This window comes from Drosophila simulans, chromosome 3R (genome assembly GCF_016746395.2).
Source record: "Drosophila simulans strain w501 chromosome 3R, Prin_Dsim_3.1, whole genome shotgun sequence".
Lineage (NCBI taxonomy): Eukaryota > Metazoa > Arthropoda > Insecta > Diptera > Drosophilidae > Drosophila > Drosophila simulans.
In genome coordinates this window covers 18,989,677-19,017,322 of record NC_052523.2, presented here as the reverse complement: position 1 = coordinate 19,017,322, position 27,646 = coordinate 18,989,677, and the positions used below count along the sequence as shown (strand labels likewise).

The 27,646-nt window shown below is 43.1% G+C and overlaps 8 protein-coding genes across 16 annotated transcripts; 6 read left to right on the top strand and 2 right to left on the bottom strand.

Annotated features, from left to right (window-relative positions):
- Nucleotides 1–200: 200 nt before the first annotated feature.
- LOC6729168 lies at nt 201–27,496 on the bottom strand. Of its 6 annotated transcripts, none has more exons than XM_016177311.3 (7): nt 11,960–12,426; nt 8,755–9,661; nt 5,703–7,208; nt 5,452–5,641; nt 2,222–4,738; nt 1,626–1,967; nt 201–1,567 (listed from the first exon to the last, which is right to left on the bottom strand). In XM_016177311.3, exons 2-7 carry the CDS (start codon nt 9,377–9,379, stop codon nt 1,546–1,548), a joined length of 5,202 nt encoding a protein of 1,733 aa, XP_016035813.1. In that variant the 5' UTR covers nt 9,380–9,661; nt 11,960–12,426; the 3' UTR covers nt 201–1,545. The 6 variants fall into 6 exon arrangements, with proteins under 6 accessions (XP_016035813.1, XP_039151081.1, XP_039151078.1 ...); XM_039295147.2 differs by having other exon boundaries at nt 1,626–1,835; XM_039295144.2 differs by having other exon boundaries at nt 8,773–9,661.
- LOC27206478 (ubiquitin carboxyl-terminal hydrolase 12A) lies at nt 17,680–27,496 on the bottom strand. Of its 3 annotated transcripts, none has more exons than XM_016177305.2 (2): nt 27,380–27,496; nt 17,680–19,304 (listed from the first exon to the last, which is right to left on the bottom strand). In XM_016177305.2, the coding sequence occupies exon 2, from the start codon at nt 19,097–19,099 to the stop codon at nt 17,825–17,827; it is 1,275 nt and encodes a 424-aa protein (XP_016035807.1). In that variant the 5' UTR covers nt 19,100–19,304; nt 27,380–27,496; the 3' UTR covers nt 17,680–17,824. The 3 variants fall into 3 exon arrangements, with proteins under 3 accessions (XP_016035807.1, XP_039151093.1, XP_016035808.1); XM_039295159.1 differs by having other exon boundaries at nt 17,680–19,300; XM_016177306.3 differs by lacking the exon at nt 27,380–27,496 and adding an exon at nt 19,395–19,530.
- LOC27206726 lies at nt 19,848–23,167 on the top strand. Of its 2 annotated transcripts, XM_039295160.2 has the most exons (3): nt 19,848–20,203; nt 20,277–22,318; nt 22,380–23,167. In XM_039295160.2, exons 2-3 carry the CDS (start codon nt 22,307–22,309, stop codon nt 22,806–22,808), a joined length of 441 nt encoding a protein of 146 aa, XP_039151094.1. In that variant the 5' UTR covers nt 19,848–20,203; nt 20,277–22,306; the 3' UTR covers nt 22,809–23,167. The 2 variants fall into 2 exon arrangements, with proteins under 2 accessions (XP_039151094.1, XP_016035820.1); XM_016182537.3 differs by having other exon boundaries at nt 19,848–22,318.
- LOC27208527 lies at nt 22,894–23,502 on the top strand. The gene is made up of 2 exons (XM_016184095.3): nt 22,894–23,116; nt 23,182–23,502. The coding sequence occupies exons 1-2, from the start codon at nt 23,105–23,107 to the stop codon at nt 23,440–23,442; spliced, it is 273 nt and encodes a 90-aa protein (XP_016035819.1). The 5' UTR covers nt 22,894–23,104; the 3' UTR covers nt 23,443–23,502.
- LOC27209366 lies at nt 23,667–24,344 on the top strand. Its single transcript, XM_016184801.3, has 2 exons — nt 23,667–23,821; nt 23,879–24,344. Exons 1-2 carry the CDS (start codon nt 23,810–23,812, stop codon nt 24,227–24,229), a joined length of 363 nt encoding a protein of 120 aa, XP_016035818.1. The 5' UTR covers nt 23,667–23,809; the 3' UTR covers nt 24,230–24,344.
- Nucleotides 24,326–25,258, top strand: LOC27209063. The gene is made up of 2 exons (XM_016184576.2): nt 24,326–24,463; nt 24,526–25,258. Exons 1-2 carry the CDS (start codon nt 24,452–24,454, stop codon nt 25,189–25,191), a joined length of 678 nt encoding a protein of 225 aa, XP_016035817.1. The 5' UTR covers nt 24,326–24,451; the 3' UTR covers nt 25,192–25,258.
- Nucleotides 25,340–25,999, top strand: LOC27207665. The gene is made up of 2 exons (XM_016183356.3): nt 25,340–25,433; nt 25,498–25,999. Exons 1-2 carry the CDS (start codon nt 25,422–25,424, stop codon nt 25,888–25,890), a joined length of 405 nt encoding a protein of 134 aa, XP_016035816.1. The 5' UTR covers nt 25,340–25,421; the 3' UTR covers nt 25,891–25,999.
- Nucleotides 26,331–27,068, top strand: LOC6729166. The gene is made up of 3 exons (XM_002104451.4): nt 26,331–26,462; nt 26,527–26,603; nt 26,673–27,068. Exons 1-3 carry the CDS (start codon nt 26,445–26,447, stop codon nt 26,938–26,940), a joined length of 363 nt encoding a protein of 120 aa, XP_002104487.1. The 5' UTR covers nt 26,331–26,444; the 3' UTR covers nt 26,941–27,068.
- Nucleotides 27,497–27,646: the final 150 nt, after the last annotated feature.

Genomic DNA, 27,646 nt, shown 5'->3' with positions numbered 1-27,646 from the left:
TTACAGTTTTCTAAGCCAATCACAACAGTTTGAGAAGAACTGTTCATGGTAGGTTTTAGATCAACTGTCACATAGTATTACGCACTGTTCACTGTTATACAGCCCTCGCAGTTTTGCAGCCATACACAAAACTGTATTATACAGTTTGTGACGAACTGTTCATGACTACACATAGCATTTCGAAATAAAAAACAATTGAATTTATTTTCATAATACTTTTTGCTTGTTTATTAATATTTTTATTGATTTTGTATTTTTATACATTTTTTTACTTTCGTTTTAATACATAATATACTCCCGCATATCCATTTGGTGATAAATTCTCCCGCAAATCTATAATATGTGTTTCGTCCGCTTGTACATAATACAATAAGAGTGGCTATACAATTAAAGATAGAAAAGTGTTTGACTTAAGGCGTACAAACTAAACGATGTCTTCCAGCAGTTAAATAACCAATTAACGTTATGTCATAGACAGATGGATATTATTAAATAGATAGAAATAAAATAGTAAGATTAATATAGTAGGTATAGCTGGAAACATATATCGTACAATTGAAATCACTTTTTGAGCCAGCGCTCATCAGCATAAGCTCGTTACAAACGAAATGAAAGTTGCCGCATAAAATGCAAACAAAACCAGATCTTGCGAGTAAAAAACCGAATAAAAAACTGCAAAGCATTCAGTTAAATGAGTTAAAGGCCATTTGGAAATTTAAAAATTCATTTCCTTGATTTTCTCCATTTGTTTTCCATTCGGAGAGAGGATCAGCGTGAGCTTGGAAAAAGCAACAAAAAAGATTTATTCTAATGCACCCGGGGCGTAATATCGATTGGATCCGTTCTTGAGCTTTTCAATTATTGTATATGGGTATCCAATATGTCTCGTTTTTCTGCCCAGCTTGGTAACTTTTGCATTGTTTGCTGCTCGAGTATTGACAGTATGTATGTCTTTTTGCATTGGGTATAGAAAATATTTTATACACTTTATCATGTTTCCTGTGGGTAGCAAAGTCATCTTTGTCATTTCATTTCGAATAGGTAGTGGAAAAGCGAGTCTACGCGCATATATATATATCTATATATATATATCGTTTGTGTGTGTATATACATCAAAATATTTGTTTAATTTACGCGTACTTGGCATATGTATAGATTTCATTATTTATACTTTGTAAAAAAAGAAAATTTAGCTACTTCCTCTCGCAGTCGGTCGCTGCTCTACCGCAAATAAGGACAACAAAATCAATCAATGATACCAGCACATCTCGCTATCAGTTCTCGCTCCGTGATCCCCGATCGAATCATCTCCCATCTAAATATCACTTTCCGGGCCAATAGTAACTAAGCAATCGAGCCGCACACAAAGCCTTAGTCTAGAATTTTACAATGTTGCATTGTTTCTTGTTGTTGAATATGTTTTGTTTGCTTTCTGCAGTGTTTTCCTTAATGGATTGTTTTTTTTTTTTGTTTTTTTGGGTGTGGTGTCTGTTGTCTGCCGTTGACTAATTGGGATGACTTGGACGCTTGGACTCGTGTGGACGCTCAACGCACTCGCGAGGTGGGTCTGCAAGACAATGTGGGTATTAACAACAGTTTGCGATCATTCGAATGTAATCACTCACCTGGGCGACTGGGCAACCGCCTGGCGTTTGGGCGTATTTGGCGCCGTAACAGCCACTCGATTGGTGGGCGTGCGTGCCCTGGCCGAAGTGGGTGTTGTGGATGTGGGCGTGGTCGCGCCGGCCAGACTATAACGCTTCGGCTGCACAATCCTGCTGGGCGATCGAGTGCTGACCTTGTTACCGCCGGCTGCTTCCTGGGCGCTGGTCAGTCTGCTAGGGCGGGGGGAGGTAAAAAGACCGGGTTTGTTGTGGCTTTTAGTGACAGTCTTGGGAGTGGCCGGCCTAGCCGGTGAGGGCGTGGCCAAAACGGGGGCAGTACGTGACGAAGTGGGCGTGGAACTTCTGAGCATCAGGCCCACAAACAAAATCAACATCATGCAAAATAATAATTTCGACGCAAGGATGTAATTTGGTGTTCGGTTTACCAAAAATGAAAAGAAATAAATTTTGGAAACATAAAATAAATGGTTCAAAACACTTAATTTTGTATTTTCGATATAGAGAACGTGCAAGTCGAAATGCAATACTTTTCGTTTAAAAATATTTTTTCGACTTGCACTTTGTAGTTTGAGTTGTATGTTTTAAAAAGTACTGACCTGCCCGCTGGGTAGCTAACAGGCCTTGGAATCCTTGACCTTGGCGCGGAGTTGGAGCCAGTCGAATTGCCCGAGGTGGGCGTGGAACCGCCGCTCTTGGTGGCCGCCTCGTTGGCCAGCTCCTTAAGCATACTCGAGTCCTTGCTCATGAGCTCCCACTGGATTTGCAGGCGCTTGAAGCGATTGCTTTCGATCTTGCGCTGCTCCAGCACATCCACTGTATCGCGTTTCAGTGCACCCATGGAGATGTTGGGCGAGTTGGGAGGCGTGGCGAAACGTTTGGCGTGCTGCTGCAGTCCGGCAGCCACACCCTCATCATTGAATGACACCTTCTTCTGCTGGCTAAGCACTCGGCTCACCTCCTTTTTCAGGGCGGCAGCATCGTAGGTCACATGCTCGCCGGAAGACTCTAGAATCGACGCGATCTCGGCGTAATACTTGAGCTCAGAACGCGGCAAGGAGGCCAGGAAGCTCTCAGCCCGTGCCCTGGCATCCAGATCCTTGCGAGAAAGCCTCTGTTTCACCGGCGGCGCCTGCTGACTGTGCTCCTCCTCCTCAAAGACATCGGCTAGTTCGTCGGTGGAGCCCAAACCGTAGTTGTTCGGTGGTTCCTGCAAACTGCGACGCTTCTCCAGCTTGGTCAGCTTCTGCGTCTGCTGTGCCTCGATCATGGAATTGCGCTTGGAGCGCGACTGTGCGGAGTGGGCCTTGCGCAGAATGCTTCGAGGCATGGGTTGCGGCGGGGTTTGAGTTAACTGACTACCAGGACTGGTTTCCACGCCCGAATCCATGCGCTGCTGATCGTACTGGTACACATACATCTGCTTCAGCGGATCCACGTCCAGCTCAGAGTCGGTGAGCAGCGTGGATGAGCCACGATAACCGGAGCTGGGCTGCTGACTGGATCCCGAGCTGGATGCCTCGTCCATTTGGGTCTGCTGGCCCTGGAAGTACTTGGCACAGTCGCAGATGTGCGTGCGATTTCGTCGTAGCGGCGGCGACATACAGAATAGGGGACGTTGTGATAGCTCCGCATCCAGTTGCCGCACCAGGTGCTTCACCTCCGGAATGTGCTGCAACCGCCGGCGGTATTCCGACGGCAGCAAGGTGGCCAGCGACTGCCAGTCGGCAACGTGCTTGTAGTCCAGCGTCTTGAGTATTTCATCTTCACTCACGCTCTGGCTGCTGTTGCGCTGCTTCCTCAGAGATCCCGAGCTGCTGGTACTACCAGTCGCTCCATCCATCGTCATCTTGTAGTTGAAGGGTGAGAAGATCACGTCTGTGCTGGCATTAGTCTTAACGAATCCCAAATCGGGCAGGGCATAGTTTGGATAGATCACGTAAATGGGCGCCTGTCGCTCCTCACCCAAGTTATTGAGTTTCTCGAGGAACGAGGGCGGCACACAGCGATAGCGATCGCTCACACTGCTCCTTGTGGTGCTCAGTGATCCGCAGGAGGTCTGCATGGAGCGCGTGATCATTTCGGAGCTGGAGGCACACGACAACGGACGCGTACTGGTTCCGCATCCAGCTTCTGCCCGCCTGGGCACCTGGGTTAGCTGTTCCGAGCTGGCCTCCGAGGACATTTGACTGCCAGTGGATACCTGAGCAGCCAGTTGGTACAGTTGTGGATTCCTTAGTGGCATACTGCGACGACGATGTGCTGGTGAATTGGTCGCAGTCAACGATCCCGTGGAACTGGAGCTGGCGACATCATCGTAGAACACTGCCTCCGATCGGGCCCTCAGCTGACGTCTGGGTGTCTCCGTATCTGGGTAGTGCTCCTCCTCGTCATGCCGACTAACTGCCGATCCCTTGCCCGAGTCGTTCATACTCTTCTTGCGAAGTCGCTGCTCCAAGGAGCCACTACTGGAGCTGGCTGCATCGCTAGACGGCCAGCAGCCAGAAGAGACATCCATACAGGTGTGCGCACTTGCCTGAGCACCCAAATCCTCCTGGCCGCCACTACTGTTGCTGCTCTTCTGCTTAATAAACAGCTTGACTAGATTGAAGGCTGGCGGATTGGAGGAGTTGCCCGAGGAGGCCGAGCCGGAAATGTGGAAATTCTGGCTCTCCTGCGAGCAACTGCAGCGGTGCTTGTGGCGATGGTGGTGCGAATGGTGATGCTGCTGTTGTGGTTGCTGTGATGTGGGTGTGATCTGTTCGCTGGGCAGCTGCTGATCCGCCTGTTGCTGCAGTCTCTCCGAAATCGAAACACTAATGGATATGGGCATCTGGCACATGGGCAGCATATTCCTGGACCTCGACTTGCCCGCCTCCATGGTGGAGGTGCTGATCGCCTGAGAGACGTTCAGTGGAACCGCCTGTGGTCCACTCTCCTCCGGTCCCTGCTCCTTGTGGCAACTGCCCGCCATGGATTCCTCGTTCTGCAGATTGGGCAGACTGCTACTCTTTCGCACGGTGCACTGTGGTAGGTGTCTGGTTATGGTGATGGTCTCTGTGTTATTATTCCCCGAGGGATACCTGCGAGCGGGCGAAACAAGGAATAACGAGCGTCTTTACCAAAACAGACACGTCGAGGATTTGGGATTACAATTTTGTTGGCGGAAGGTTTTCTTTTTCTGGTTTTTTAGGTAGGAAGCGGTGTGAGGTTTTCGGATTGGTTGCTGCCACGGTTTATGACTTCTTTACCTGCTGGCGTCTATCCTGGGTTTATTTGCATAATATTTTCGGGTTTTCTATTATCCTGCCTAATCGTTTTGTGAATGAGTTATGCGGGCTAAACCCGTAATTGCCCATCTTCAAGGATTAACTTGCCTGATCACGTTTCTCGACCCAAAACCAAAAACCCTTGAAGGTTAGCATATGCCGGCGCGGAATATACGCCAAAAAGACCCAGTTTGCATTTGAAATTACCCCCCGAACGAAGCGTTCGTTCCATACGTTAATATTCCAGCCGGCAGGCAAATGGAACTAAATTGAATTCAATTGAAATGACCCCACACGATTGCAATGAGAGCAGCCTGCAAGGAAGGGGGAAATGTATAACATCCGCCGGTCTTGATGATGGCGTTTGGCATTCAGAAGCTGGACAACTAGTTATCTCATATTTAGTTCAGTTTATCTTGATAAATACAACGCTGTCTCTGAGAACATATGGCGTAATGTTTACTTAGTGACCTTAAGTCTAACAAACTACCCGGGCAACAACCAATCCTCAGGATATTGTGCGAATCTGGTGCGGCATGTGTTCATCTTTTGGAACCTACCGCTGTAGCTTGGCCGCCGATGATGTGGCTGCCTGTCCCTTGGGCGACATGGGACAGATGGGCTGGAAAGCCTGCGCCGAACGCGACATGGACACCTCCAGGGCTTTATTGCGTTTCACTATGTCCTCCAGATTGCTGTGCAAGTTGATGCAGTTCTGTTTGTTCCTGGCGGCAATGTCACTGGGATCCGCTATAAAATGAACACAGAATATATAAGTTTGGACTACCACTTAGGTACTCAAACTACTCACCATAGAAACTATCATCCGAGTATAGCACACTGCCCTCAAAGGCGATCGTGTAGTTGTCCTTGTTGCAGGTGAGTATAATCTCGCCGTCATCCGGATAGGCGTCCATATCCAGTGAATCCACCGAGATGTGCGACTCCCTCACCGGCGAAAAGAGCAACTCCGACTTGCAGAAGGAGTTGTCGATCAGTTCGTTTGTGGAGGTAGTCGACGTCTGGGACATGTTGTGCTGCAACATATTGCTGTGCTGCAGCACCTGTTGCTGTTGTAGCTGCTGTTGCTGCTGCTGTTGCTGCTGAAGCAGCAAAGATTGCTGAAGGCGACTGTTTGCACCGCCCAAGCTCTTGCAATAGGCGGGCAGATGCGAGAGCAGGGAATGTATGTCCTCCGCCCGGAAACTCTCCATGTCCACTTCGGCCAGATTGGCGTCCAGATTCTTGGCCAGATCCTCATAGTAGATCAGATCCCCCATCGCATTGTACGAGGCGGAGAGGGAACTCAAAACGCTGCGCTGCATTCCGCCGCAGCCATCTCGATAGCCGTAGTCCAGGAACCACTGGTAATCGGAATTGTCGTGAGTAAAGTCGTGCGACGAGGCCAACGAGCAGTTGAGATTGTTGCCACCGCCATTAGTAGTTTCCCGCATCCCGACACCGCCACCACCACCACAAAGCATCCCACCTACCCCAAGTTGCTGCTGTTGCTGTTGCTGCTGCTGCAACTGTTGCTCGCTGCTGCGACCTCCCGGCGTGGTTGCATTGCTATTGTAGTCCGACTCTGGTGTGGCTGCCATCTTGCCCAGAACAAAGTTATTGTTGCCCTGATGCTTCCTAGAGTTGTCGTTGTCGCAGTAGAGCAAACCGCTCGAGTCCTCGCCAAACAGGAGGCTGTCGCTGGGCGTGATGAGGCTGCTGCTCACCTGCTCATTCAGGATAATGCTGCGCAACGCGTTGTTATACCGATCCAAATTGCTCAGCACAATGGCCACATTCTGCTTGAGACTCTCCTCGCTCAGTTCCTCCGCAGCCAGATCCTCCTCCACATCGCTGCTGCCCAGCGATTGCAGTTGCTGCTGCTGGCACTGCTGCAGATGTTGCTGCTGCAACAAGCGATCGGTCAGCTGCTGCTGCTGGAAGCGCTTCCCAATTGTCGTCTGTGCCGTGTTGCTGAATGGCGAATTGCTGGGACTGTTCAGCGGATTGCGGTAGCTAAGCGGGGAATGTGGCGATGATCCGGGCAGAATGTGGGCAGCCGTGTTGTTGCCGTTGTTTAGCTGGCTAAAGGCCAAGGTCTGCTGAAACTTATGGGGACGCTGATGCTGCTGCTGCTGCTGTTGCTGTTGGGCCAATCGTTGAAGCAGATGTGGGTGAGAGTTGGGATTGGATGGAGTGAATGCTTGCTGATGGATGGGTGAGTTCTGATGCGGCTTCTGCTGAGATGCGGTGAAATGCGGTTTGCTGTGATCGTTGTTTGTTGAGAATTCTGTCATGCCACGTCGAATTTTGGTGCCTGCAAGCAGAAAAGGAAATTGTATGCGTTAAAATAAAGTCTCATATCTCCGTTTAATTCTAATACCACTGATTAAACTACCTTATCGATAATCCCACCCATGGTCTCACTCAATGTTAATTGTCTAATCAGCATTGACACTGAACTTGGCTCAATTAAGATGCCACAGCAGCGGGGCGAAACCAACTCCGGCTAATGATCTATCCCCATTTCCATTTGCACTTTCCGCCCGCTCCCTCTAATGGACATTAGCGTGCCGCACACATTTCGGAGCAGTAAAAACCTGACTGACGGAGGCGCCCATCTATTGTTGGCATGTTTCAATTAATTTTTACGATGCCAGACCCTGCTGTAGCAAATAAGGATGACACTATTCGGTTGACAGACTCCCGACTCGCGACTCCCTCTATGCCACAAAACGAAAAGCTGTAAAAATTATTTTTATACGCCTAAGAGATTTTTACGAGTCAACACCCATGGATCGCATCACATCGTATCGTCGCCACTAAAAAGTTCAATTGGAAAATGTGACATTTTCCCATCTTGCCAGGCTAACCATCTTCATGCAACATGCAATGCCTGTCCGCCAGCGGCAATTAAAGGTTAAACTTGATGGCGTTGCATGTCTCAAAGCGGTAATTCAGTGCCGAGGAAAACCTTCTCGTTTGCCGCATTGCTATCGATTGCAGTTGCTGGCTACGACATTCAACTTCCAACTTTCTTATGCAATTCCTGTTATGGTATATCGGGCACAGAATTTAAATTTAAAATTAACTCCGCACATAAACAAATCAGGAAAATCTGGCGGAAAAAAAGGGAGGAGTAGCGAGCTGGGGAACCTCCCAGAAAGTGCAGACACAAGAGATTATAGTTTTCAAATAGATTCTCCCCCGACTCGGCGAACTTTTCCGACAGCCGACAAGTGGCAAAGCACATGTTTTTCCCGCCCAGCCATCTTTCAACCTGCCCCATCCCAACAAAAAAAAGTAGAGAAATATGAAATGGAAAGCCATTTCATATTTGGGCCAGCGCAAGATTACGGACAAATAAAAGTATTTTAATGCATTTTGTGTGTAGATACGAGCTGCATTCAGCAGTCGCGCCCAGAGGGTGATCCCCTCCAGCATTGGAGCACTGGACAGAGGAGTGCCAGTGACGAATGTCGACCGCTGGCCTCTCGAATCGCAATTAAAGTTAATTGAAACTACAAAAGCCCGTCTCGAGATGCTCAAGTGGTTGCGTCAGATCAGAGCTGAGAAAGATGCGACGATTGTACGAGGAAAGATCTTTAATCCACCACTGCAGTGGCTCAACATGGTTACTCTTTATTGCTAATCAGTGTGATGCTCAGCAAGAAAGTAATAAAGTCATAGTTAAGATTTCCTACAAAAATAACCCACTATAAATCTTAACTTTTAGGCTTAAAGCGCCTTAGTAATCTCTCAAAAGTTAGAAAGGTTTGAGCTAAACTCAAACTTTCTTTATATCTTAGGCACTAAAAGTAGTATTGGTTTTAATTAAAAGCTAAAACTTATCAAGAGCGCACCTTGGCCCAAAACTCTACCATTGTTTCGCTGGTTAATGCTGTTGTTCAGATAGTTGTTCAAATAGTCATTGTCATTGTTGCTGTTGTGGTCCACATATTGCTGCTGCTGTTGCTGCTGCATTCGCTGCTGTCGCAAATACTGTTGATTGCAGGTGAGACCCGCCGTTGTAGTTGTTGCATTTGCTGGAGGCGAGGGCACACCCTGTTGCAGCAGTTGCTGTTGCAGGCGCCGACGCTGCAGCAACTGCTGCTGCAACAGTTGCAACTGCTGTTGCTGCATGCGCTGATAGAAGCGTATCTGCTCGAGTTGTTGCGGACTAACGCCAATGTTGCCGGGTTTGCTGTGCTTGGCAGCCCTTTGCCGCTGATGTTGCAGCTGCTGCGGCACATAGTAGTTCTCCTTGGAGGAGCTGTTGCTGTCGCAGCCGCTGCTGGTGCTGCTGCTGTTGCTCGTGCCACCGGCGACATGTTGCCAGCAGGCCGTGTGGTTGCCGTTGGCATCGCTAGTTTGCGGATTGCTCTGGCCGCCGTGGTGGGTGCAATCGATGCCGGCCCTGGAGCAGGCGGCACAGCGCTTGGAAATGTCTACGAATCTCATGATGAAGGCGAGCAGCAGCAACAACATCTAGTTGTTGCAGGCGTATGTTGCTGCCGGTTTATTTTTGGCCAGTCCGCTGCGGACCAACGCTGCGATGTTGCCAAGATGTTCTTGCCTCTGTATTGCTGTATTTTTAGTTATTGGCTCTTTTTTTTAAGCGGTTCAACTCCATTGATTGGTTGCACATTTTGTTTGGATTTTTCCGTTCGGTTCTTCTCTTCTATGCTGCACTTTTCATTTTGATTTCTTCGTAGTCTTTGATGGCTATTTATACATGTTGTTATGCTTGATGCGTAAGTTTTCTCTTCTCTATACGACACATGGACCAAGTTTTATATATAAAAATAACACATATTGTTCGTGTGTATGTGCTACACTGTTCAGCCCACAAAAAGTTTTGTGTCTGTTGATATGTTTTCGGTGTGAGAAGCATATAAAAATAATTTACGAGTTTTCTGCAGTCGGTTTTTGGGACTTTTATGTTTTCTTTTTCTTTCTAAACTTTAATGCGGAGTTTCGACGAAAAACGTCTAAAATTAACCCACCAAACTAACAATGTGGCATAAACAAAAGCTGTGTTGCCACCGTCGATTTATGCCCCTGCGGCTTTGGGCCAAACTCGGAATGCAATTCCTTTTGCCCTTCCTGACGTGCAAATTAACTGCATTCGTGGCTCGTTAGCAAAAGCGTTAGCAGCAAAGCCCCAAAACCCTCAAGGCGCCTAATTTATGGCCTCGAATTTCCGACACAAAAAACGGAAATGGCCATCCTTGCTGAACCGAGGGCTTTTGAAGCCTTGTAGCTTTTTGGCCAGGCTCGCCGCAGGTGTCTAAATTTAAATCGCTGGCCGAAAAGAAACTTAGCCAAGTTCATTAATATTAACTTGTCGTCCGACTTTTTGGCGAGCATGTGTCATAATGTTTGCTATTGAAATCTATCTAGAGCGCACATGAGCTTGCCAAAGAAAAATATCTAGATCCACCAGGTGCTTGACATAATGAGAATATAGGAGATATATCTGCATACTTAATGCTTGACATCAGCAAAAGATACAATATCTTTATACATTTTACAGGGGGGAAATGCAAATAAATAGCAATTGCATTCGACCAAAAATTGCTACAAAAATGGTAATAAATGCAGGATATATAAAACCTCTTTTTCCTAGTGTAAGATGACAGACAAAGGATCGCAAAATGGCCACCAACCACCGGGGAAAGCGTTGCGCTCGAAAAAGGAAACCCTCAGGACTGCGTTTCAATATCGAGAAAGGGAAAGTCTGAGGAGTGCTCAGGCGCACCAAGGACCTGGCTCGGAAAATGCCAAACGGCTTGCCGCATCTGGCAAGCGGCCAAAATACATAGGAACCAAACCAACATACACTCCGCCACAAGGCGGTGGAACGCACAAGTACATATATGTACCATGTTGGAAAAGAAAAGTGCTCTCGCATCGAAGCGGCATTTAAGCAGCTCCGATAAACATGGTGGCAAGTTGTCCATGGCCACGCTCCAGCTGCCTTGTATTTGCCAAGAGCCATGAAGTTCTTGAAATCATAAACATAATGTTTTGGGAACGAACGCAAGAAAGAAGCCGACGCACTGCGAAAATATTGTGAAAATTGCAGATGCATTTCGATTTCGCGCACGCAACTCATTTGGATTTCTCTTTGCACCTTGCAATTTTCCGCGGCCGGGGCAAAAATAAACAGCGCATGTAGCCGATGCGAAAGTACAGTTTTTTCACCCAGTTGGAGCTGCAAGGTGTAGCCCCCCACCAGGTTCAATCACATTTTGAACTCCTACAAAAGTGTTTGTTTAGGTGTTGGCATTGCGGAAAAGTTAAGGGAATTGCGTGGAAAATGACACATCACATTGTCCCCTAATGTCGCCAATTGCAATCAATAAAAGTTTAATAACAAGATTGGTTTATAAAATATTTATATAAAATATTATCTGTTTAGCTACTTTCTTTTTGGTTCCTAAAGATATAGTTTCAAACCCTTATGCTGTCGCGTAGGCAAGCCCTCTTTTGTAAACATAAGTATATATATATTATCCTCATTGTTCTAGAGCAGCATTTTAGTTTAGTTCAACGTACTTGTTGGCCTACATTGCGCCTAGAAAATGGCAGCGGGAAAACTCTTTTGGCGGAGTACGCCATGCCCGCCAATTAAATGAGGCAGCCCAAGAAAATGCATCTGCATTTTCCCCGATGGCGATGCAGTTACAGATATAGCCGCATTGTCGATGTTGTTTCTATTTTGTGTGCCGATTGTAATTACGAAATCATCAAACGCATGTGTGCATATCGACGCGGAAGTCTTTTGGTTTGGCAAAAAGGTCAAAGCTATTTGCAGATGTAGATACAGTTGCTACTTTGGCAGGCAAATCGGGCTTATCAACCGGTTGGAAAACGCTTTGATTTGGCTTAAGTAAACACTTTTGGCATGCCAAACTATTTATAGTTGATAAGATAAGCCTTGAGGCTGGTAGAAATGCAACTGACAACCTGATAAGTGATTAGATACAGAAGCCGACTTCAGATGATCTCATTTCCTACTGCAGAAAACTCATAAATAATTGTTAAATGCTGGCATTACTTTACCCAAAAAACGGATTGCGTATTAGATAATCCCAAAAAGTTCGTTGTCAAAGAGAACTTTGGTTCCTTTGTTCGTATCAGACATTAAAGCAAGTACACAAAAACACAGACACTCTCGTCCACCGACGATGCACTCAAGATGGCCAATCTAACGAGTATCTTTCAGATAATTCTGTGGGGCTCGGCCCACGCACAATTAAAGCCCTTTAAGTGATTCCACTTTGATTGGGCTGCTGCTGATGCTGCTGCTGCGTCACACAAAGTATCTACGAGTTTATTATTCACACCAGACGAACGGAACGACGAACCGACGACGAGACGCGTAAACAAATTAAGCGAAATGTGAAACGAAAAATAAGAAATACATATAGATGTATATGTATGGAAAATAATCAAGGCTTTCACAAGCGAAACGCTCCGCACATTTTCACAGTTGCACCAGCCCAAGGAGACTGACTGAAAATGAAAATACGCGAGCGGCAACGACAATCTGAAATCCGAAAAAAAGAGGCGAAGCGACGGCTACAAAGCGACGAGGCCTCTACGTGTGTGTGTGTGTGTGCGAGAGTATCTGTGAGAGGGCACCTCCCAGTGTAAGTATCTTCGGGGTGTATCCGAGTCCGAGTGAAAAGAATGAAAAGCGCCCGAAAACGCACGAAGTACCCCAACGCACGGAACATTATACAATGTGGTGCATCGCCGAGTTAACCCCAAAATAAGGAAACATATAGCACGGACTCCAGCGAAAAGTGAAAACGAGAGCGACAACTTCGTGGATTCGGCTAATAGCACCATCTGTGGCGCAGCAAGTGCAACCCTTTGGATACCGTGGGATTGTAAGCGATAAAGGCGTTTAGTATCCATAAGTTATTAAAGGGTATCTTATCAGATAAATTGAGGAAGTTGCTACTACTATTAGAAACAAATAAAAATAATCTTATTCCACAGGATTATTGATTAATGATTAATTTGATCTTTGGTCTGATAACAATCTACCATTAGAGCACTGTATACAATAACAGTTCAATTGGCATATTATGAATAATTAAAATCTCTAGTTGAATCTTAACTAATTATACAAACAAGTAGTAAGTACAAGTCATTGTTATTGATTAATGAGGGCGATTGTTGTTAAACTTATGTGCTTTTATCAGTTTGAAATGATTTCAAATGATAATATAGTATTTCATTGTTAACTTTTATACTAAGCGATAGATCACAATTAAGATCCCCTTAGATATAAAACAATTTCTAAATTACTAAAAACTATTTGTAACATTTCCTCTTCAGTCGAATAAATCACTGAGATAAGCGCCGACCATCTGGTAAGTAAATCAACTGCAGATTTTGATTTATCTCTGCGACTAATGAAGCCGTTCAAGTGGGAAACCGAAAAGAAGTGCCCACTTGGTCCGGCCAAACAAACATCCCTCCTACACAACGATGGTGGTAAATAGTGCTCGAAGAGCCTGAAGACGCCTCTTCCGGCAGGATGAAGATCCGAGTTTCCCGGCACGGCGCATGTGCACGTGCTGCAAGCAAAGCAAACATCGAACATGTGCCCCTCTTTGAAACTCAACACCGCACATAAAATTATAGCATAGAATCAGAGTTCGAGGGGGGTTCAAAGTGCGGGTTCGATGCACAAGTGCTCATTAACAATTACAAACAGGCGATCATCAGTCAGTGGAGCGCACTACATTTACCAATTTTCCAATAAAATCATTATAAATGCGCATATGTACATTTTCCCCATGAGATTCGAATGGGCGACAAAGGCAGGGCATGAATGAGTTGAATACATTAAGTAATCATCGGCATTCACAGCACAAACACCCTGTAAATGGATATATTATATACATACATATACCCCCTATCTATTATCAGCTGTTTTGGTGTACTGCTGCTGATTAAATCAACCTCAAACAGACGGGGAATGCTAAAAAAGATACATAGATATCGCTTTCAATGAACAACAATTGGCTTGTTTACATGCAGATACGAAAACGTATATATACAAACGCAAAATTTGTCGCTTTTCTTTCTTTTTTTTTTTTGTATTTTCTGCTACATTTATTTGTCAATTAATTATTGTCGGCTTCGAAAGATCAGCGGATGCCATATGTTTGTGTGTGTTGAAAGGGGGAAAAGCAGGTCGTGTTCATAATCCATAAATTAGAATACCAGACACAGCAAAAATTATAAATTAGATCTACGGATGGTGAATGAAAGTTTAAATGGCATACTTTTAGGTGGATTTCAGAATTTCCCTCCTATATTGATGTTTCGGTTTTAGCTCTAATTGAATTTAGTTGTTTTTCCACAATTGCAGGGACCATGACTCATCCGCTGATTTCCACAGTCAAGTATGACAAATCCATTTGCCCCCAACTGCTGATCCAATTATGGCCCCCGCCAAATTAGCATGGAACAATCCACCCTCGAATATAGCGAACTAGTATAGTATCTACATCTTTTTATATCTTTTGTGCATTGCTTGACCTCCCGCATGAGGAGCGTATGTTTTAATGGTCTTGCACAAAAATAAGTTGCCAAAGTAAACAAAAGTGCAGCTCCGCTAGCCTAGCGGTGGGTCCATCACCTCCAAGACTGGATGAGCTCGGATGAAATGGAAGGGGATGTGGGATTTAAGATGTGACTCCCCAACACGGTGCTGCACTTTGCTCCCGGCTAAGGGTCATCATCCCATCCAATTCCATCCCAATCCCATCCCATGCTGCGCGAAAAACTCTGCGCACAACCTGAGACGCAAAAAAGAGAAATCCTTGACGAGGAAGCCATCCAGTTTAAATGCCATGAGTAAGAAGTGATAAAAGTGGCCATTTTCTGGCGTCTAAATGCTCAGCAAGTTTAAGTATTCCTCAAAAAAGTTTAATTTACAGTCAGTTTGTTTCATAAAAAGACTATTTCACCAGCTTATAAGTTAGTAAGCACTTAAGACTAAGTGTTTAGTTATAAACTGCAAACTGCTTTAATTCTATAAATGTTAAAGGAATTATTATAACTCGTGACTAGATCGATTGTTATGTCAGCTAATCATACTAATCGAATAAATTTATTCAATTCATTTGAAGCTGATATGTGTTCATCTATCTAAGCCAATAAACTGATGATTCGGATTAAACATACTTAGTGTACATTAGATGAATGAAACTAAGTGCTACTGCGTTTAAAGTATTATATGCTATAAATTTGAATTATTCAAATCGCGTAACTTGTAATTCAAATCCCCCAGTTTTCGCTATTTGAAGGGAAAGTCTCATGTTACCGATGGCTTTCCCTGATAGATGCCCCAATGTTCATGGTCGTTTATCATTCAGCCGTCAGCAAGGGCAAATATTATAGAAGCATATTTAATGACATATTTAAGTTTCCAGCAGGCCGTAATTATGTCAGTGCCGCGATGACAAATCTCGAAAGATCGCTGCGAAAAAGGGGTGCCTGCATTCGAAGCGTCACATGTGGCCAATGGGCTAATTAAAGACTCCACTTTGTTTACTCATTATCCCCGAAGAACAGACTGGAAAAAAGAGGCTCAGTTTTCAATGAAGAAACCAACGAGGGGGAACCTACACGGATCTACTTTGCTAGAAAGCAGATTTGATTGCACAAACCAACAGGCGAATCGCTTCCTAGTTTGACAACCGTGCGTCCTGAACGGGAATATTGAAACATATTGACAATTTCACAATCGGCCACAGAATGAAAACTGAAGCAGATGTTGCAACATGGCTGTGACAACCGCATGTATGATGTTTTCCTCCGATTTTTGGCTTGGCACTAGCAGACCTTGACAACAGCAATATGTCAAATGTCAATTTGGTTCACAAACTACTGCGTAGCATGCCACCAGACAAGACTAACAAAACCGAATGCATGCCACACATAGTGCACACATTTTTCACGTACTGAGCGCAAAAGAAATTGCGTCAAGTGGGCTTTTTCTTGTCATAAAGTGAAAGTCGAAATCATGCGTAATTACCGCTCCATAAAATGCGGAATAGTCTACTCGCGCCATAAGATAAAACCGATCGATCAAGTCTGAAGTCCCAACTTTGAGGAGTCCGAAGACAGGCGACAAAAAACGCAGACAAAACCTACGCAGCCACTCGATGCGTGCAACTATCCAACTATCCAGCTATCCAACTATCTATGTATCCATCCACATGTCTTCGCTCCTCGGCTGTCAATAGCGTTTAACGCTTGTCCACGAACAAATTGGTAAATCTTTTCAATGACAAGCTACACAAAACTTTAAAGTTTGTGAAAAGAAATGTTTGATCGAACTATTAATGCTCTTCAGACCAGGAAATAATCAAAATGGGTTGGATCCTAAAATCATAAAAATTAGAAAGTATGTATAACGTAAAAGTAACTTTATCTAGTTTTCTGCCTTAGATATGTGAAATAACTAATGATAAATAGATTAATAGCGCCAATGTTTGTTTTATTTAACCATTAATAAATTTATTAATGGTCACAAGATGGGAATAATAATTGCTTAAACTATATGTGTCATTATAATTGCTAATTGCTTTATGGTTACTAATATGAATTAGAGGTCGTGGGTTAACCAATTCCCGTGTTGCTTGCAAACCACATCGAATCAATTAAAGCCCATTCAAATATACTTTTCTCTCCTCGCGCTCAACACGACGTCATTAGGAAAATGCATAAATCTGTCATGGATCTCACTTTCCGATGAACCTGTTCAACTTGCCCACTATCTTTACGTGGGTCTGGCGTTGCCTAACGATGTCATTTGCCAATCCACAGATAACTGGCCAAGACAACACCAACAACTGCAGGCGAGGAGCCTTGAAAATTACACTAATAAATAACAAAAACATCGAAATTGAATCTCTGTTGGATAAGTTGTTTATGTTGCATAACCATCGAAACTGTCAATGTCAGTTTTCTCTCCAGCAAAAGGAAATGTGTTTATGTGAAAGCTTTTTCCATTATCTATGGCCGAATAGATTTGTTATGCAGATACACACTTACAAAATTTAATCAGCATTAATAGAAAAAACTAATGGTACGCGTAGGAAATAACAAAAAATACAAAAGTCACTTTAAAACAGCAAGCTTCTTGATTTTTTAAACATTTTGTAGCATTACAAACTTCTTAGTAAAACTATCTACTCATTGTTCTAGCCGCATTCCATTGCCTTCGATGTGTCACTTTCCATCTAATCGGTTAAGTAACTCTTCTCAAAACTTCATACAATTGTACACTTGATTTATGCTGCAGATCCAATGCGATTTGCATATTTCCCACTCCATTGACCAATATTGCATATTCCTCACGTGCTTTTCACCCGACGACGTGACTAAGTGTGCGGCGATGCTGATCCGCCGACCCCGCGATCATCCGCTGCTGTCCAAAAGGTGGGCAATTATTGGTGGCAAACCAGCTGTGTGACCGGTGGTTAGTTCCCTCTGTGGCTCGCGACCCTCCCGAACGATTTGACGCGGGGATTTCTGATGAAATTCATCGGCCGCCGGTTACCTAAGCGATTAGCCAGCCAGTCGCGTAAGTTACCAGCTTGGAGCCACAATGAAACCGCTTTGCCACGGGAAATCGCACATTTGTTTACGTGCGCACCGGCAAGCCCCCAGGTGATCATGTGGGTTGACTGAACCGCCACAGAGATTCTGGCCCTGACAGCCATCAAGGCTCACTGACCTAGACCAATCGGTTGCTTTATTGATGATCATCTTTATTGATAGCTGTGTGGTATTATGCTTGGTTAGATAGTAAAAGACATACAATTTTTGGGGCATTCTTGCACAGGAGATTGGAAACTTTCAGCTTAACTTCTAATGGGCGACAGCGTAGTAGGATTAGGCGCAGTCCCGCGACTGATAGAACAGTATGTAGCCCGTCTCCGAGGACTTGTGTATGTCCGAGGTCAGACCGTAGAAGTCCTCGATGGTGGAAGCCTCGATTTTGTCCACCATATCATCGTCGAATAGTAGCCACAGTCCGTGACTCTTCACAATGGATATATAATGGCCACGATTTGGTCCGGAACCGCAGTGGATAACCACAGCGGTCAGATCGTAGAGACGATCGGGATTCACTGCATCATCGGAGGTGTTGAAGAGCCTCAGTTCCAGTGGAAACACAACGCGATGCGATACCTTGATGTGCCTATTAAACTGCTCCATGTACTTGAAGCGCTTGAGATGCAGGGCCAGGATCATGGGCAACTTCTTCACACGCATCCTCTTCTGCGCCTCCTGATAACTGCAGCAATTGTCGCACTTGAACTTGTTGTCCGAACACAGGGTCTCCGTGTTGCTGAAGCACCGCAGGCAGTGCGTTATCGAGGTGTTCTGGTCCACGTCCACCTGGAGGTCGAAGAAATTCTCGTCCTTGCTGCTCACCGTCTCGCAGTTGAGGCACCTGGTCTCCGACGTGAGTATGCCCTGAAAGATCTCGTGCACCCAGGTGGGCTCCGAGTTGGCCCCATTGGTTCCCGTTCCGTTCCCTGAGATTATAGGCGTTGTGGTGGCCGTAAGACTGCCACTGGCATCCAGCACACTTGTATTGGCATTCAATGATCCCGTCGAGTTGCTACTGTTGCCATTTGAGTTTGTGGTCGAATTGGAGTTGGAATTCGAGTTGGACGTTGAGCTGGACTTGCTAGCTATGCTGCTGGCCATGGCACTTGTGCTTCCGCCCTGATTGGTGGCCTTTGGATTCCCATTGCTGGGCCCTGCATTCCGCTCGGCCAGAATGATCTCATTGATGTGATTGATCAGAAAGTTGAGGAACTCGTGGGCATCCTGCTGCATATAGTTATCGAACTCCTCCTTCTCCTTCCGCAGCCTGGTGATGAACTTCTTGGGCGCAATCGAGCCCACCTTCTTCTTCTGCGTGGCAATGCTGTAGAACAGATCCGCCAGACACGACAGCAGCGTCTCCTTGGGCCTCTTGTTCTTGGCCTTGTACTCGAGGACCTTCTCGCGAAAGGGCTTGCAAAAGTAGAGGGCCTGCAGCACCGAGTTGCTGTAGCAGGTGTTCCCAAAGTTCACCAGCCCGAAGTAGTGCTCATTCGGCGGGAACAGATCGGAGCCAATCTCCCGCTCCAGCTGCGACACATTGGCACCCATGCCGGCACCAGGAGCTGCAGCGGCACACCGGTACAGAAATGACCACACCGTGGTTGCTTTGGTTCAGTCGTCCTCGTTCTTTGTCGTTCGTCGGGATCGCGCTGTCTTTTGGTTAGAGCATTTAAGGTCTGGCCTACTGAGTTTGCTTGGAATAGTTTAATTTTTGGGGGGCAGAGGCGCAAAACACCCTTTTTTCTGTTTCTGTCTGAAAATAAATAATTTTGAAGAGGGGATACACGTGAGTTTGCTTCGCATAACACAAACAACAGAAATTAAAAATATTTTTAATATTTACTTTGCTTTCATTTTTAGTGTTGTACTTCGATTACTTTTCGATTATTACGTTAAGAGTTTGTTATACTTTTAATTTGGAATTTTGATATTGCGACACTAAAAACCAAGCAGATAATTGTAAAACTAAAATGCGTAAGAAAAGCAAATGAAGATCTTCAAAGATTCAACTCTCATATCCCCTCTCGAAAATTATTTGTAATCTTGGGTGTTTTGCATTATAAATAATTTTTTACACAATTTATATTGGGAGTTTACCGAGGAAAAATTGACATATTTAAACCAATTCACTTATTTTAGCATAAAATCTTAGACTATCACACCATAACTTATATTAAATTTTTACATAGTTCCAGTTTCGAAAAGAGTTTAATTTATTTTTTTAGAATTTTTCCTCTGTTTGTTAAACTCAGACAACGTTCAAGGATGTCCATGACCTTTAATAAAAAACAAAACTTTATTGGTAAATATTCTTCTTTATTAACATTCATGGTCGCCTGCGAACATTCGTGCAATATTTTTACGTGTCTGAATGAAGCCAAACTCACGATGATCGAGCAAAATTCGTTAAATGAACAACCCCAAAAACGTTTTATGAGTTTATTGTCCAAAGTCCGAGTGTGAATCAAAAGCCACAAATATGCAGAGAATTCTCATGTAATTCGAAGCGAAACATATGCAAACATGGCTGTGAATCAGCGCAATCGAGCAGCTGGTTTTCGATTTCGTATCATCCAAACCCGCTAACCAGCTAACCAGCTTACAGGCTGAATTGGATCGATGGATCGCCGTTGTCTAGACATCGAGATGACGGTAAGGGCTAAATATAGTGTCAATTTTATAGACCGTAATTGGAGAGTTCGGTGCTTTTTCTGTGAACTGGCAGTTGAATGGGAAAATTCCGCATGCCACGCAACCCGGCGACCCGGCGAGTGGCGGTCGTGTGCCATGGGCGGATGCACCCGCTCCACGCTCGCCGAGAATCGTATAAAAGCCGAGACGCTTGACGCTGCAAACTTACAGTTACGATTACCAGACGCCAGAAGACACATCAAACAACCAGTTAGCACGAGAGTCAATCAGCCAGCCAAGCCCCCACCCGAACTTGGGATAAGCAAATCGCAGACAGCTACTTAAAACCGATTCCCAAGGAGTCGCGATACCAAGCCAAGCTCTTGGAAAGGAATCTTCCACGTCGTGTCAGGGATCAGCCGAGTTGGAGTATCCTTATACATTCCTGTCTAAAAAGACCAATGCCGGCGCAGGATTAACCACGGAACCAGTCAACAATCTATCAGCCAAGGTGCTGAAGATTTTAGCCTAAGTGTCGTTTAAGCCCATTTAATAAGCTCACCGACTGATTATCCTTAAGTGATTTAAACTCAAAATGTTTGGCAATACCTGCTACAATTGTCAATAGTTATAGAACTACGTTTCTATACATTTAAAAGTATACTAAGCAAAACGAAATCCGTTGTTATTTTACCCGCATTATTAATTTTGCTGTAATAAACAATTTCAAGCTAATATCTATTGTATGATTTTAATTGCATTACGCGAATTTATCGATTTTGCCCCAGTTTGGAGGGGATTTTTGAACCACTTTCAGTAATACTATCTTCGAAACAATATAGCTGTGGATCCCGGCTGGTTTTGTAATAGATTCTATGGCGCAGTGCCATTGATCTGCTCCACTAACTATGGTAATTAGGTATTAGTGCCTTAGAATTTCCTTAATACATCAATTAGCATCGAGCGACTAAGTTTCGTATTTAAATTGACACACTTGTGTTGAATACTGTTGAAATTTGAGAATACTGGTAAGAGAGTTCCTGCTAAAACTAATTATCGAACCGGATTAAATAACTTTAAAACGCAGTTAGAGAAAGTCCCACATGAACCCCCAGGAAATTTATCAAATAACTTTGGATTATATAAGATAATATCACAATGTAACTGCAGTAACTACTAGAGTATAGCTTTTACTGAGAAATTATCTAACGAAATCGATTACAGTATCTTGAGACGCAATAAAAGAGAGATCCTTCCGTGACTTAATGAGTAATAAATAAAGTGGTTGGTTTTTTTGATCATTAATAGAATCCGAGTATTAAAAACAATAACGTGTGCATTATTGTTTTAACCCAAAGTAATTGCAATTATATTATGGTTTAAACAATCAAACCCATTGATTAATTTGTACGCTGGAAGTTGAGCCAGTAATTAACACAATTTGCATAATGTTATTGTAAATAAAGTAGTAACGAGGCTTCTATTGCAATTATTCTTGGGAGTCCCACTATTTTGGGGCATATAAACCGTAATAATCTTTCAATTGCACTTAATTACAATTGATATCAATATATATGATATGATATACCCTATAGTCTCGCTTGAGGCTAAAACTACAAACGTAATAGTGATACCCTTTGCAAGAGTATAAAAAACGTGCTTCGTTTGTTTACATTTAGAACAGGCTTTAACACTACTAGTAGTCACTACTAGTCATAGGAGAACTAATGAGTCATGAGAAGTGTGCCATTCGAGGGTGGCAATTACCAAGAAGTCAGGTTTGTCGCACTTCTCATCGCAAACGATTATATGGTACATTATCTTAATCAAATTTATTCATAATTCTCTGGGAATGAATCAGCTTTAAGAACTGGACTACTGAAATACCGTGAGAAAATATCATTCATAGCTATAAATATAGAACAAATTAATGATGCTTGGTCTAAAATAGATTTTCCCAATTCAAAAAACGACCATACAAAAGTAGCCCCACTATAAAAAACTGTAAGATATGCGAACGATCTGTCTACCTGGGTAATTTTATGCATTACTGACTAACGAACAGCGCCACGTCGATATAAAACTCACAACCAAGTGGAATTTCATAACAGAAGAGAACTGAACATGCAAGCGATTGTAAGTACTAAATACGTTTAACCCTGTAATCCCACAGAATAATAATGTCTAATCCTTTCAGTTTATATTGTGCACTGTCCTTGTATGCCTGCTTGTATTATTGAGATTAAGTTGGGGCGGCGGAAGTGCGGAGAGCCAGGACGTGACCACCACGAATCCCAAATTTCTAGTGCACAAGGACTCCCATTCTTCATATGATTGGTTCAAAGATGAAATTAGGAACAGAGCGAAGGATAACGATTTGAATGCCATCACTGAACAAGAACTTTTGAAATCAAAAGCAAGATTTCAAAAGCTGCTAAATATTCTCAGGCGGCAACCAACAAAGGATAACTATTCTAAAGATTTACCCGTTCAAGTTGATGCCACTAGTGATCCGTCAAATGCAGAAGATACAACCATCTTATGTAATCCAATTATTGATGAAAATTGCGGACCAGATTCTATTGGACCAAGACTAAGCGCCACTCTACTAAAGATCCTTGCATAAATTGACTGATCCATAGATCTACATTAATCGGAACTAATTCAGAAAAAATTTATTTATTTATAATTATTAAGCCATTAATATTACTAAACACTTTAATGTACATATGTATCCACATCTCGACTTGATTTCAATTTGTTTATTCGTGATTCAATCAACATTCTATTATCGGATCGGTCAAAAATTTTCACACGCCATTCAGAATTTAACAGGATTAGATGATTGGATAATATAATATCTCAAGTCAAATCTATATAAACTGAATCTCAATCAGTTCGAGCCTCAGTATCAAAATTAAAATGCTACCTATAGTAAGTGCGAATATAGTCAAATGTTAATAAGTCAAATATAAAGATAATCAATATTTTATCTTTAGAAATTCTTTCTGTTCCTTGTGCTTTTGATCATCCATAACACGTGCGGCCTTATAGATTATCCTAACTATGATAGTCATTCGCCAGTCCTAAGAAATATCCGTTCGGGTGTAGATACATCCAAGCAGTCGATTTCTTTCACGGATTTGAATGTCAAGGAATCATCAGATGACGCAAAAACTTATGATAATAACCCTATGAACCCATTTTTTATAAGTCTTAGTGTACCCGTACTAAAAACGCTCGCTAAAAAGAAACCATAGGTTAACATAACTAATACTTGCTATGTAAAATTAAGAACTTCTATACATTTTTTTTACCAAAATACCATATGCATAAAAATGAAAAAAGTGAAATTGCGAGCGAGTTTATATTTGATTTACCAAATAAAATGGGAATGATAAACAGGATTGCAATTCTTATCCAGAGGATTAACTATTGAGAATTGTGTATTTTTTTTAAATAAACATTTTGTAAAATTTTTTTTAGTGCGCCTTAATGTACGGGCCGTAATCTATCGGTAATCTAAACCAGTTTTTATTAATTAATCCAAATGGGAAAAGTATTAGCATTATAAGTTCGATATAAAAGTCAGTGCCAGACAGTTCAAGTTTTAGTATCAAATCGAAAATGCAGCTGAGTGTAGGTTTCCAAGAAACTCGGATTGTGAAAAAGTTGTAATAAATTTATTCCATAAAGATAATAGTATTGCTCCTGTGCTTGGTGGCCGTTGCAAATTCACTGGCACCAAGTCAACTGGCATCAAAAACCCCATCGCCTAATGTAAGCAAGGGTCAGCCGTCGTCCAAGGAGGAGAAACCCAGTTTGAAACCCTGCAAACCCATCGAGACTGTGAGTTCAGAGCCAAAAGGACTAGGCATCACTCCTAAGGTCGCATCAATTACTCCGGAATCAGCTAAAACTTCTGGCACAACCGTGCATAAAAGTCTGGATGATTGCGAACCCATTCCCGAGGGTATTGGATCTCGATTGAATGCGAGAACTCTTCAAACACTGGTTATAAAAAATAATAACAAACCCTCTTTTTAGTTGAGTAAAACTTGAAAATCATTAAATAACATTTATATAAGTTTTCTTTAATAATAAATTAGTACATACCAAGAAAACTTCTAAGTGATCGATTAAAGCAAAGCTGATTTAACAATTTAAACTCGTTTTCATTCAATTCCTATCTTAATGGGAATCTCACTAACTGGAAATTCAATATAAAATCAACTGCTAGCGAGATTGAGCTTCAGTATCAAATCGAATATGCAACTAAGTGTAAGTATGCAATTAAAACGGATTGCATTGACAAATAGCGCTAATAATTTTACCTATTATAGATTATATTTGCGCTTCTTGGCTGGATCGCCGTTGTAAATGCTGGTGGTCTAAGCCAACTCTTTCTAACGGCATCTAATAGACCATCTGCCAATGAAAACTACGAACAGCCTTCATCTAAGCAGGTATTAAACATTAAACAGTGCCATACCGTTGAAACTACAAGTTTAGAGCCAAATGAAGTGCTCCAAAGTACCATCCCGCCTGGAGTTTCCAGTACCAGAAAATCTGTGCCGCTTCCAACTCTTGCTCCCAGCTCCTCCTCAACTTCCACGGAAATCAACACTGATATTGATAGTATATCGAGAAAAAGCGAGAGAAGGGTTGTGCCTCTTCCAACACTTAAACCCACTTCCACTTTAAGCCCAATTCAAGTTGGCAGTGACGATGGCCAAAGGAATGTACCTCACAGCGGTATTATGGGATTAATTCCATTGGCCACAAGGGCACTGGAATTAATTAAAGAAAGGGTTGATGAAAGTGTACCCAATCCTCAGAAACTTCTACCCCAACCGACTTTGAAGCCATCTTCCACTTCAACCACAACCGAAGTTCGCCTGGAAACGGAAGATCAAATTCAGGAAGATTGCGAAACCCTTCCCGACGGCATTGGATCCCGATTAGATGCTAAAACACTTAAAACGTTAGTTAAAAATCAAGTGGGCTAAAAAAGTAGTACATTTTGTTCATTTACAAGTTACAAAATATCAAATAAATTCTTCATACCGAGAACAATTCTTTCTAGACTCTATTTAAAGTCAATCGGCATGTGTCATAACACTGAACCCGTTTGCATTTGCTATGTATCGGAATGTGTAATATTATGAATTCCTAACTAACAAGGGGTGCAATATAAATCGAACAGTCACAGCGATATAGCTTCAGTATCAGATCAAAAATGCAACAGAGTGTTAGTATCAATTCGAACCGGATTTTATAGCGCTACATTAACTACCAATTCACTTCATATATAGTTTCTAGTCCTCCTACTTGGCTGTGTGGCATTTGCCAATGCTTTTGGCATCAGCCTGCCATTTTTAAACCTATCAACGGACCCTGTCCAGCCTCCAGCAAATCCAAAACTATGCACACCTATGGAGGCTGCACCTTCGGAAAGGGTTCACTCCCTGATCTCGCCATCTGAAATACCAAGTAGTACGCCGAGTGATCCCGTAGTCGTAAATGGGAGACCAGTGGTACCTCTACCGACACTTGCACCGATTTCCACTTCAACTACAACTCAGCTCAACAGAGGAACATATGAGGAAAATGTGCCCAATCTTCCGGCGGACTGCGAGCCCACAACCCTGGGTATCGGAACTCGGTTGAGTTCGCAGCTCCTGAGAATACTCTCAGTCTTGGGCTAAGAGAATACCCTTAAAATTTATTTGCCTTGAGATTTGTGTATCAATAACTAACTAAAGGTTTAAGATTGTTTAAATTTCTTAACAAATAATAAACCCGAAGATCGGTAAACGTGTTGATTTGGGAAATTTCTTTCCGAAAACATTATTTTAACAGAAGATTTTCCAGGGCTTTTCCCAAAGCCAGCGATGACACAGAAACCCCCAGAGACTAGACGCTCCAATAGAGGCAATTACTGTCAATCAGCATTGCTGGGGCCAATTATTAAATCCAGTCAATAGCCACAGTTCCAATAGCAATGGAGGAACCCGTTTGGGGCGTTTGCCGACAGCACATCAGAAAAATCAGAAATATCATAGATATATCTCTCTCTATATCTGTCCAAAGAATAATTGGTGCGAATCGACAGTTTGAGAACTCTCAGTTGCAATGTTACGGACCGGTTTTACTAGTTCCGTAGTAGAGATTGCAACTACTGCAAGAACACAGAACAAATAAATACGTAATCTCATCTGGGATTCCGTTCATTCAGTGCCTTAAAGCAGCGTAAATTAGAATGATCAGAGTTACTACGGTGAGTCAAAGTCCTCTAAAAACAAATAGCCAGAGTAAACATAAGTTTTTTAAAATGTTTTCAGTGCCTGTTGGTGTTCGTATTCTTTGTCTTGTACATCCATCAAAATCATGCCGCCACCAAAGTGCTTTACGAATTTCAGTGAGTAGTTGATTGTATTTCCATTTTGATTTTGATTTTGAATTTGCTATTGTAACTATTTCCTTCCAGCATCAGGGAAGCCAACCAGCAGCGCGATGAAATGGGGGAGTTCAAGGATACGTCCGAGGAATCTGACGCGGAACCCGAACTGATCATCACGGGCAAACGAACCTCTTCGTACGTTTTTCCCGCCAAGGAGAACAACTATGTGTACGTAGAAACGGCCAACTATGTGGCGGATAACAATGGCTATCATGTCAAGTACAACATCACCTTGGATACCGTGGAGCTTGACCGTCGCCTCAGCGGACAAGCACTTAAGACCACCGCTGGTTAGGCGACACATCGAGTATTAACCTAGTGACTAAGTCGTAGCTGTAGCCAATACTACATTATTTATTCGAACTTCAAAGTGACAAGTTCTCAAAGCACCATTGCAAATAATAAAAGGAACTTTGAAAGCGAGTTTGTGGCAAACATTAAGTGGATCCCAAACGGCTGACAGTGCAGTAAGTTATGGCACTTTGCCTTGGCTTTGTTCCAAAACTGCCACTTTGGCATTATAATTTACGAGTGCGGAATACATACTTAAACTATGATAAACGATTTACAGATGCGGTCAGTTTGTTTTAGAGTAAGTGTAACAACATTCAAATATAAACAGGATTTTAGTCAAATTGAATTTGAGCCACAAAAGTTTATACAAATAACCCAGGAAATAGGACTATTATCTTGACCGCAGCTGTGCGCACTTATAAGAAAGTAAATTCCCTTACCGTGTGTGAAGTTTCCTTGATGGCCGTTGTCTGGTGATGATTGCTAAGCTGGCAATTTCTAGTCAATTTTCCGTGGTTAAAATGTATTTAGAAATCAAGCTCGAGGAAAATTTCAATCTGCAATTAGAGGAAGAAGGTGGGGGCAAAAATTAGTAACGACGCGAGCAGACTCTGTGAGCACAAACAACTTTTAATTATACGCTACAGGATGATGATGAGTCGGCCCCAACCTTGGGCCCGGAAAAGCCATTAGCTCATTAACTAATA

Bases quoted from the DNA above. Each gene is read 5' to 3' on its own strand.
- LOC6729166 (XM_002104451.4), top strand. The intron at 26,604-26,672 runs GTGAGTAGTTGA...ATTTCCTTCCAG, and splicing joins AAAGTGCTTTACGAATTTCA to CATCAGGGAAGCCAACCAGC.
- LOC6729168 (XM_016177311.3), bottom strand. From the start codon at position 9,379: ATGTTGTTGCTGCTGCTCGCCTTCATCATGAGATTCGTAGACATTTCC. The intron at 5,642-5,702 runs GTGAGTAGTTTG...TTCATTTTATAG, and splicing joins CTCGGATGATAGTTTCTATG to CGGATCCCAGTGACATTGCC. The intron at 1,968-2,221 runs GTCAGTACTTTT...CCTGATGCTCAG, and splicing joins GTTAGCTACCCAGCGGGCAG to AAGTTCCACGCCCACTTCGT.
- LOC27206478 (XM_016177305.2), bottom strand. From the start codon at position 19,099: ATGGGTGCCAATGTGTCGCAGCTGGAGCGGGAGATTGGCTCCGATCTG.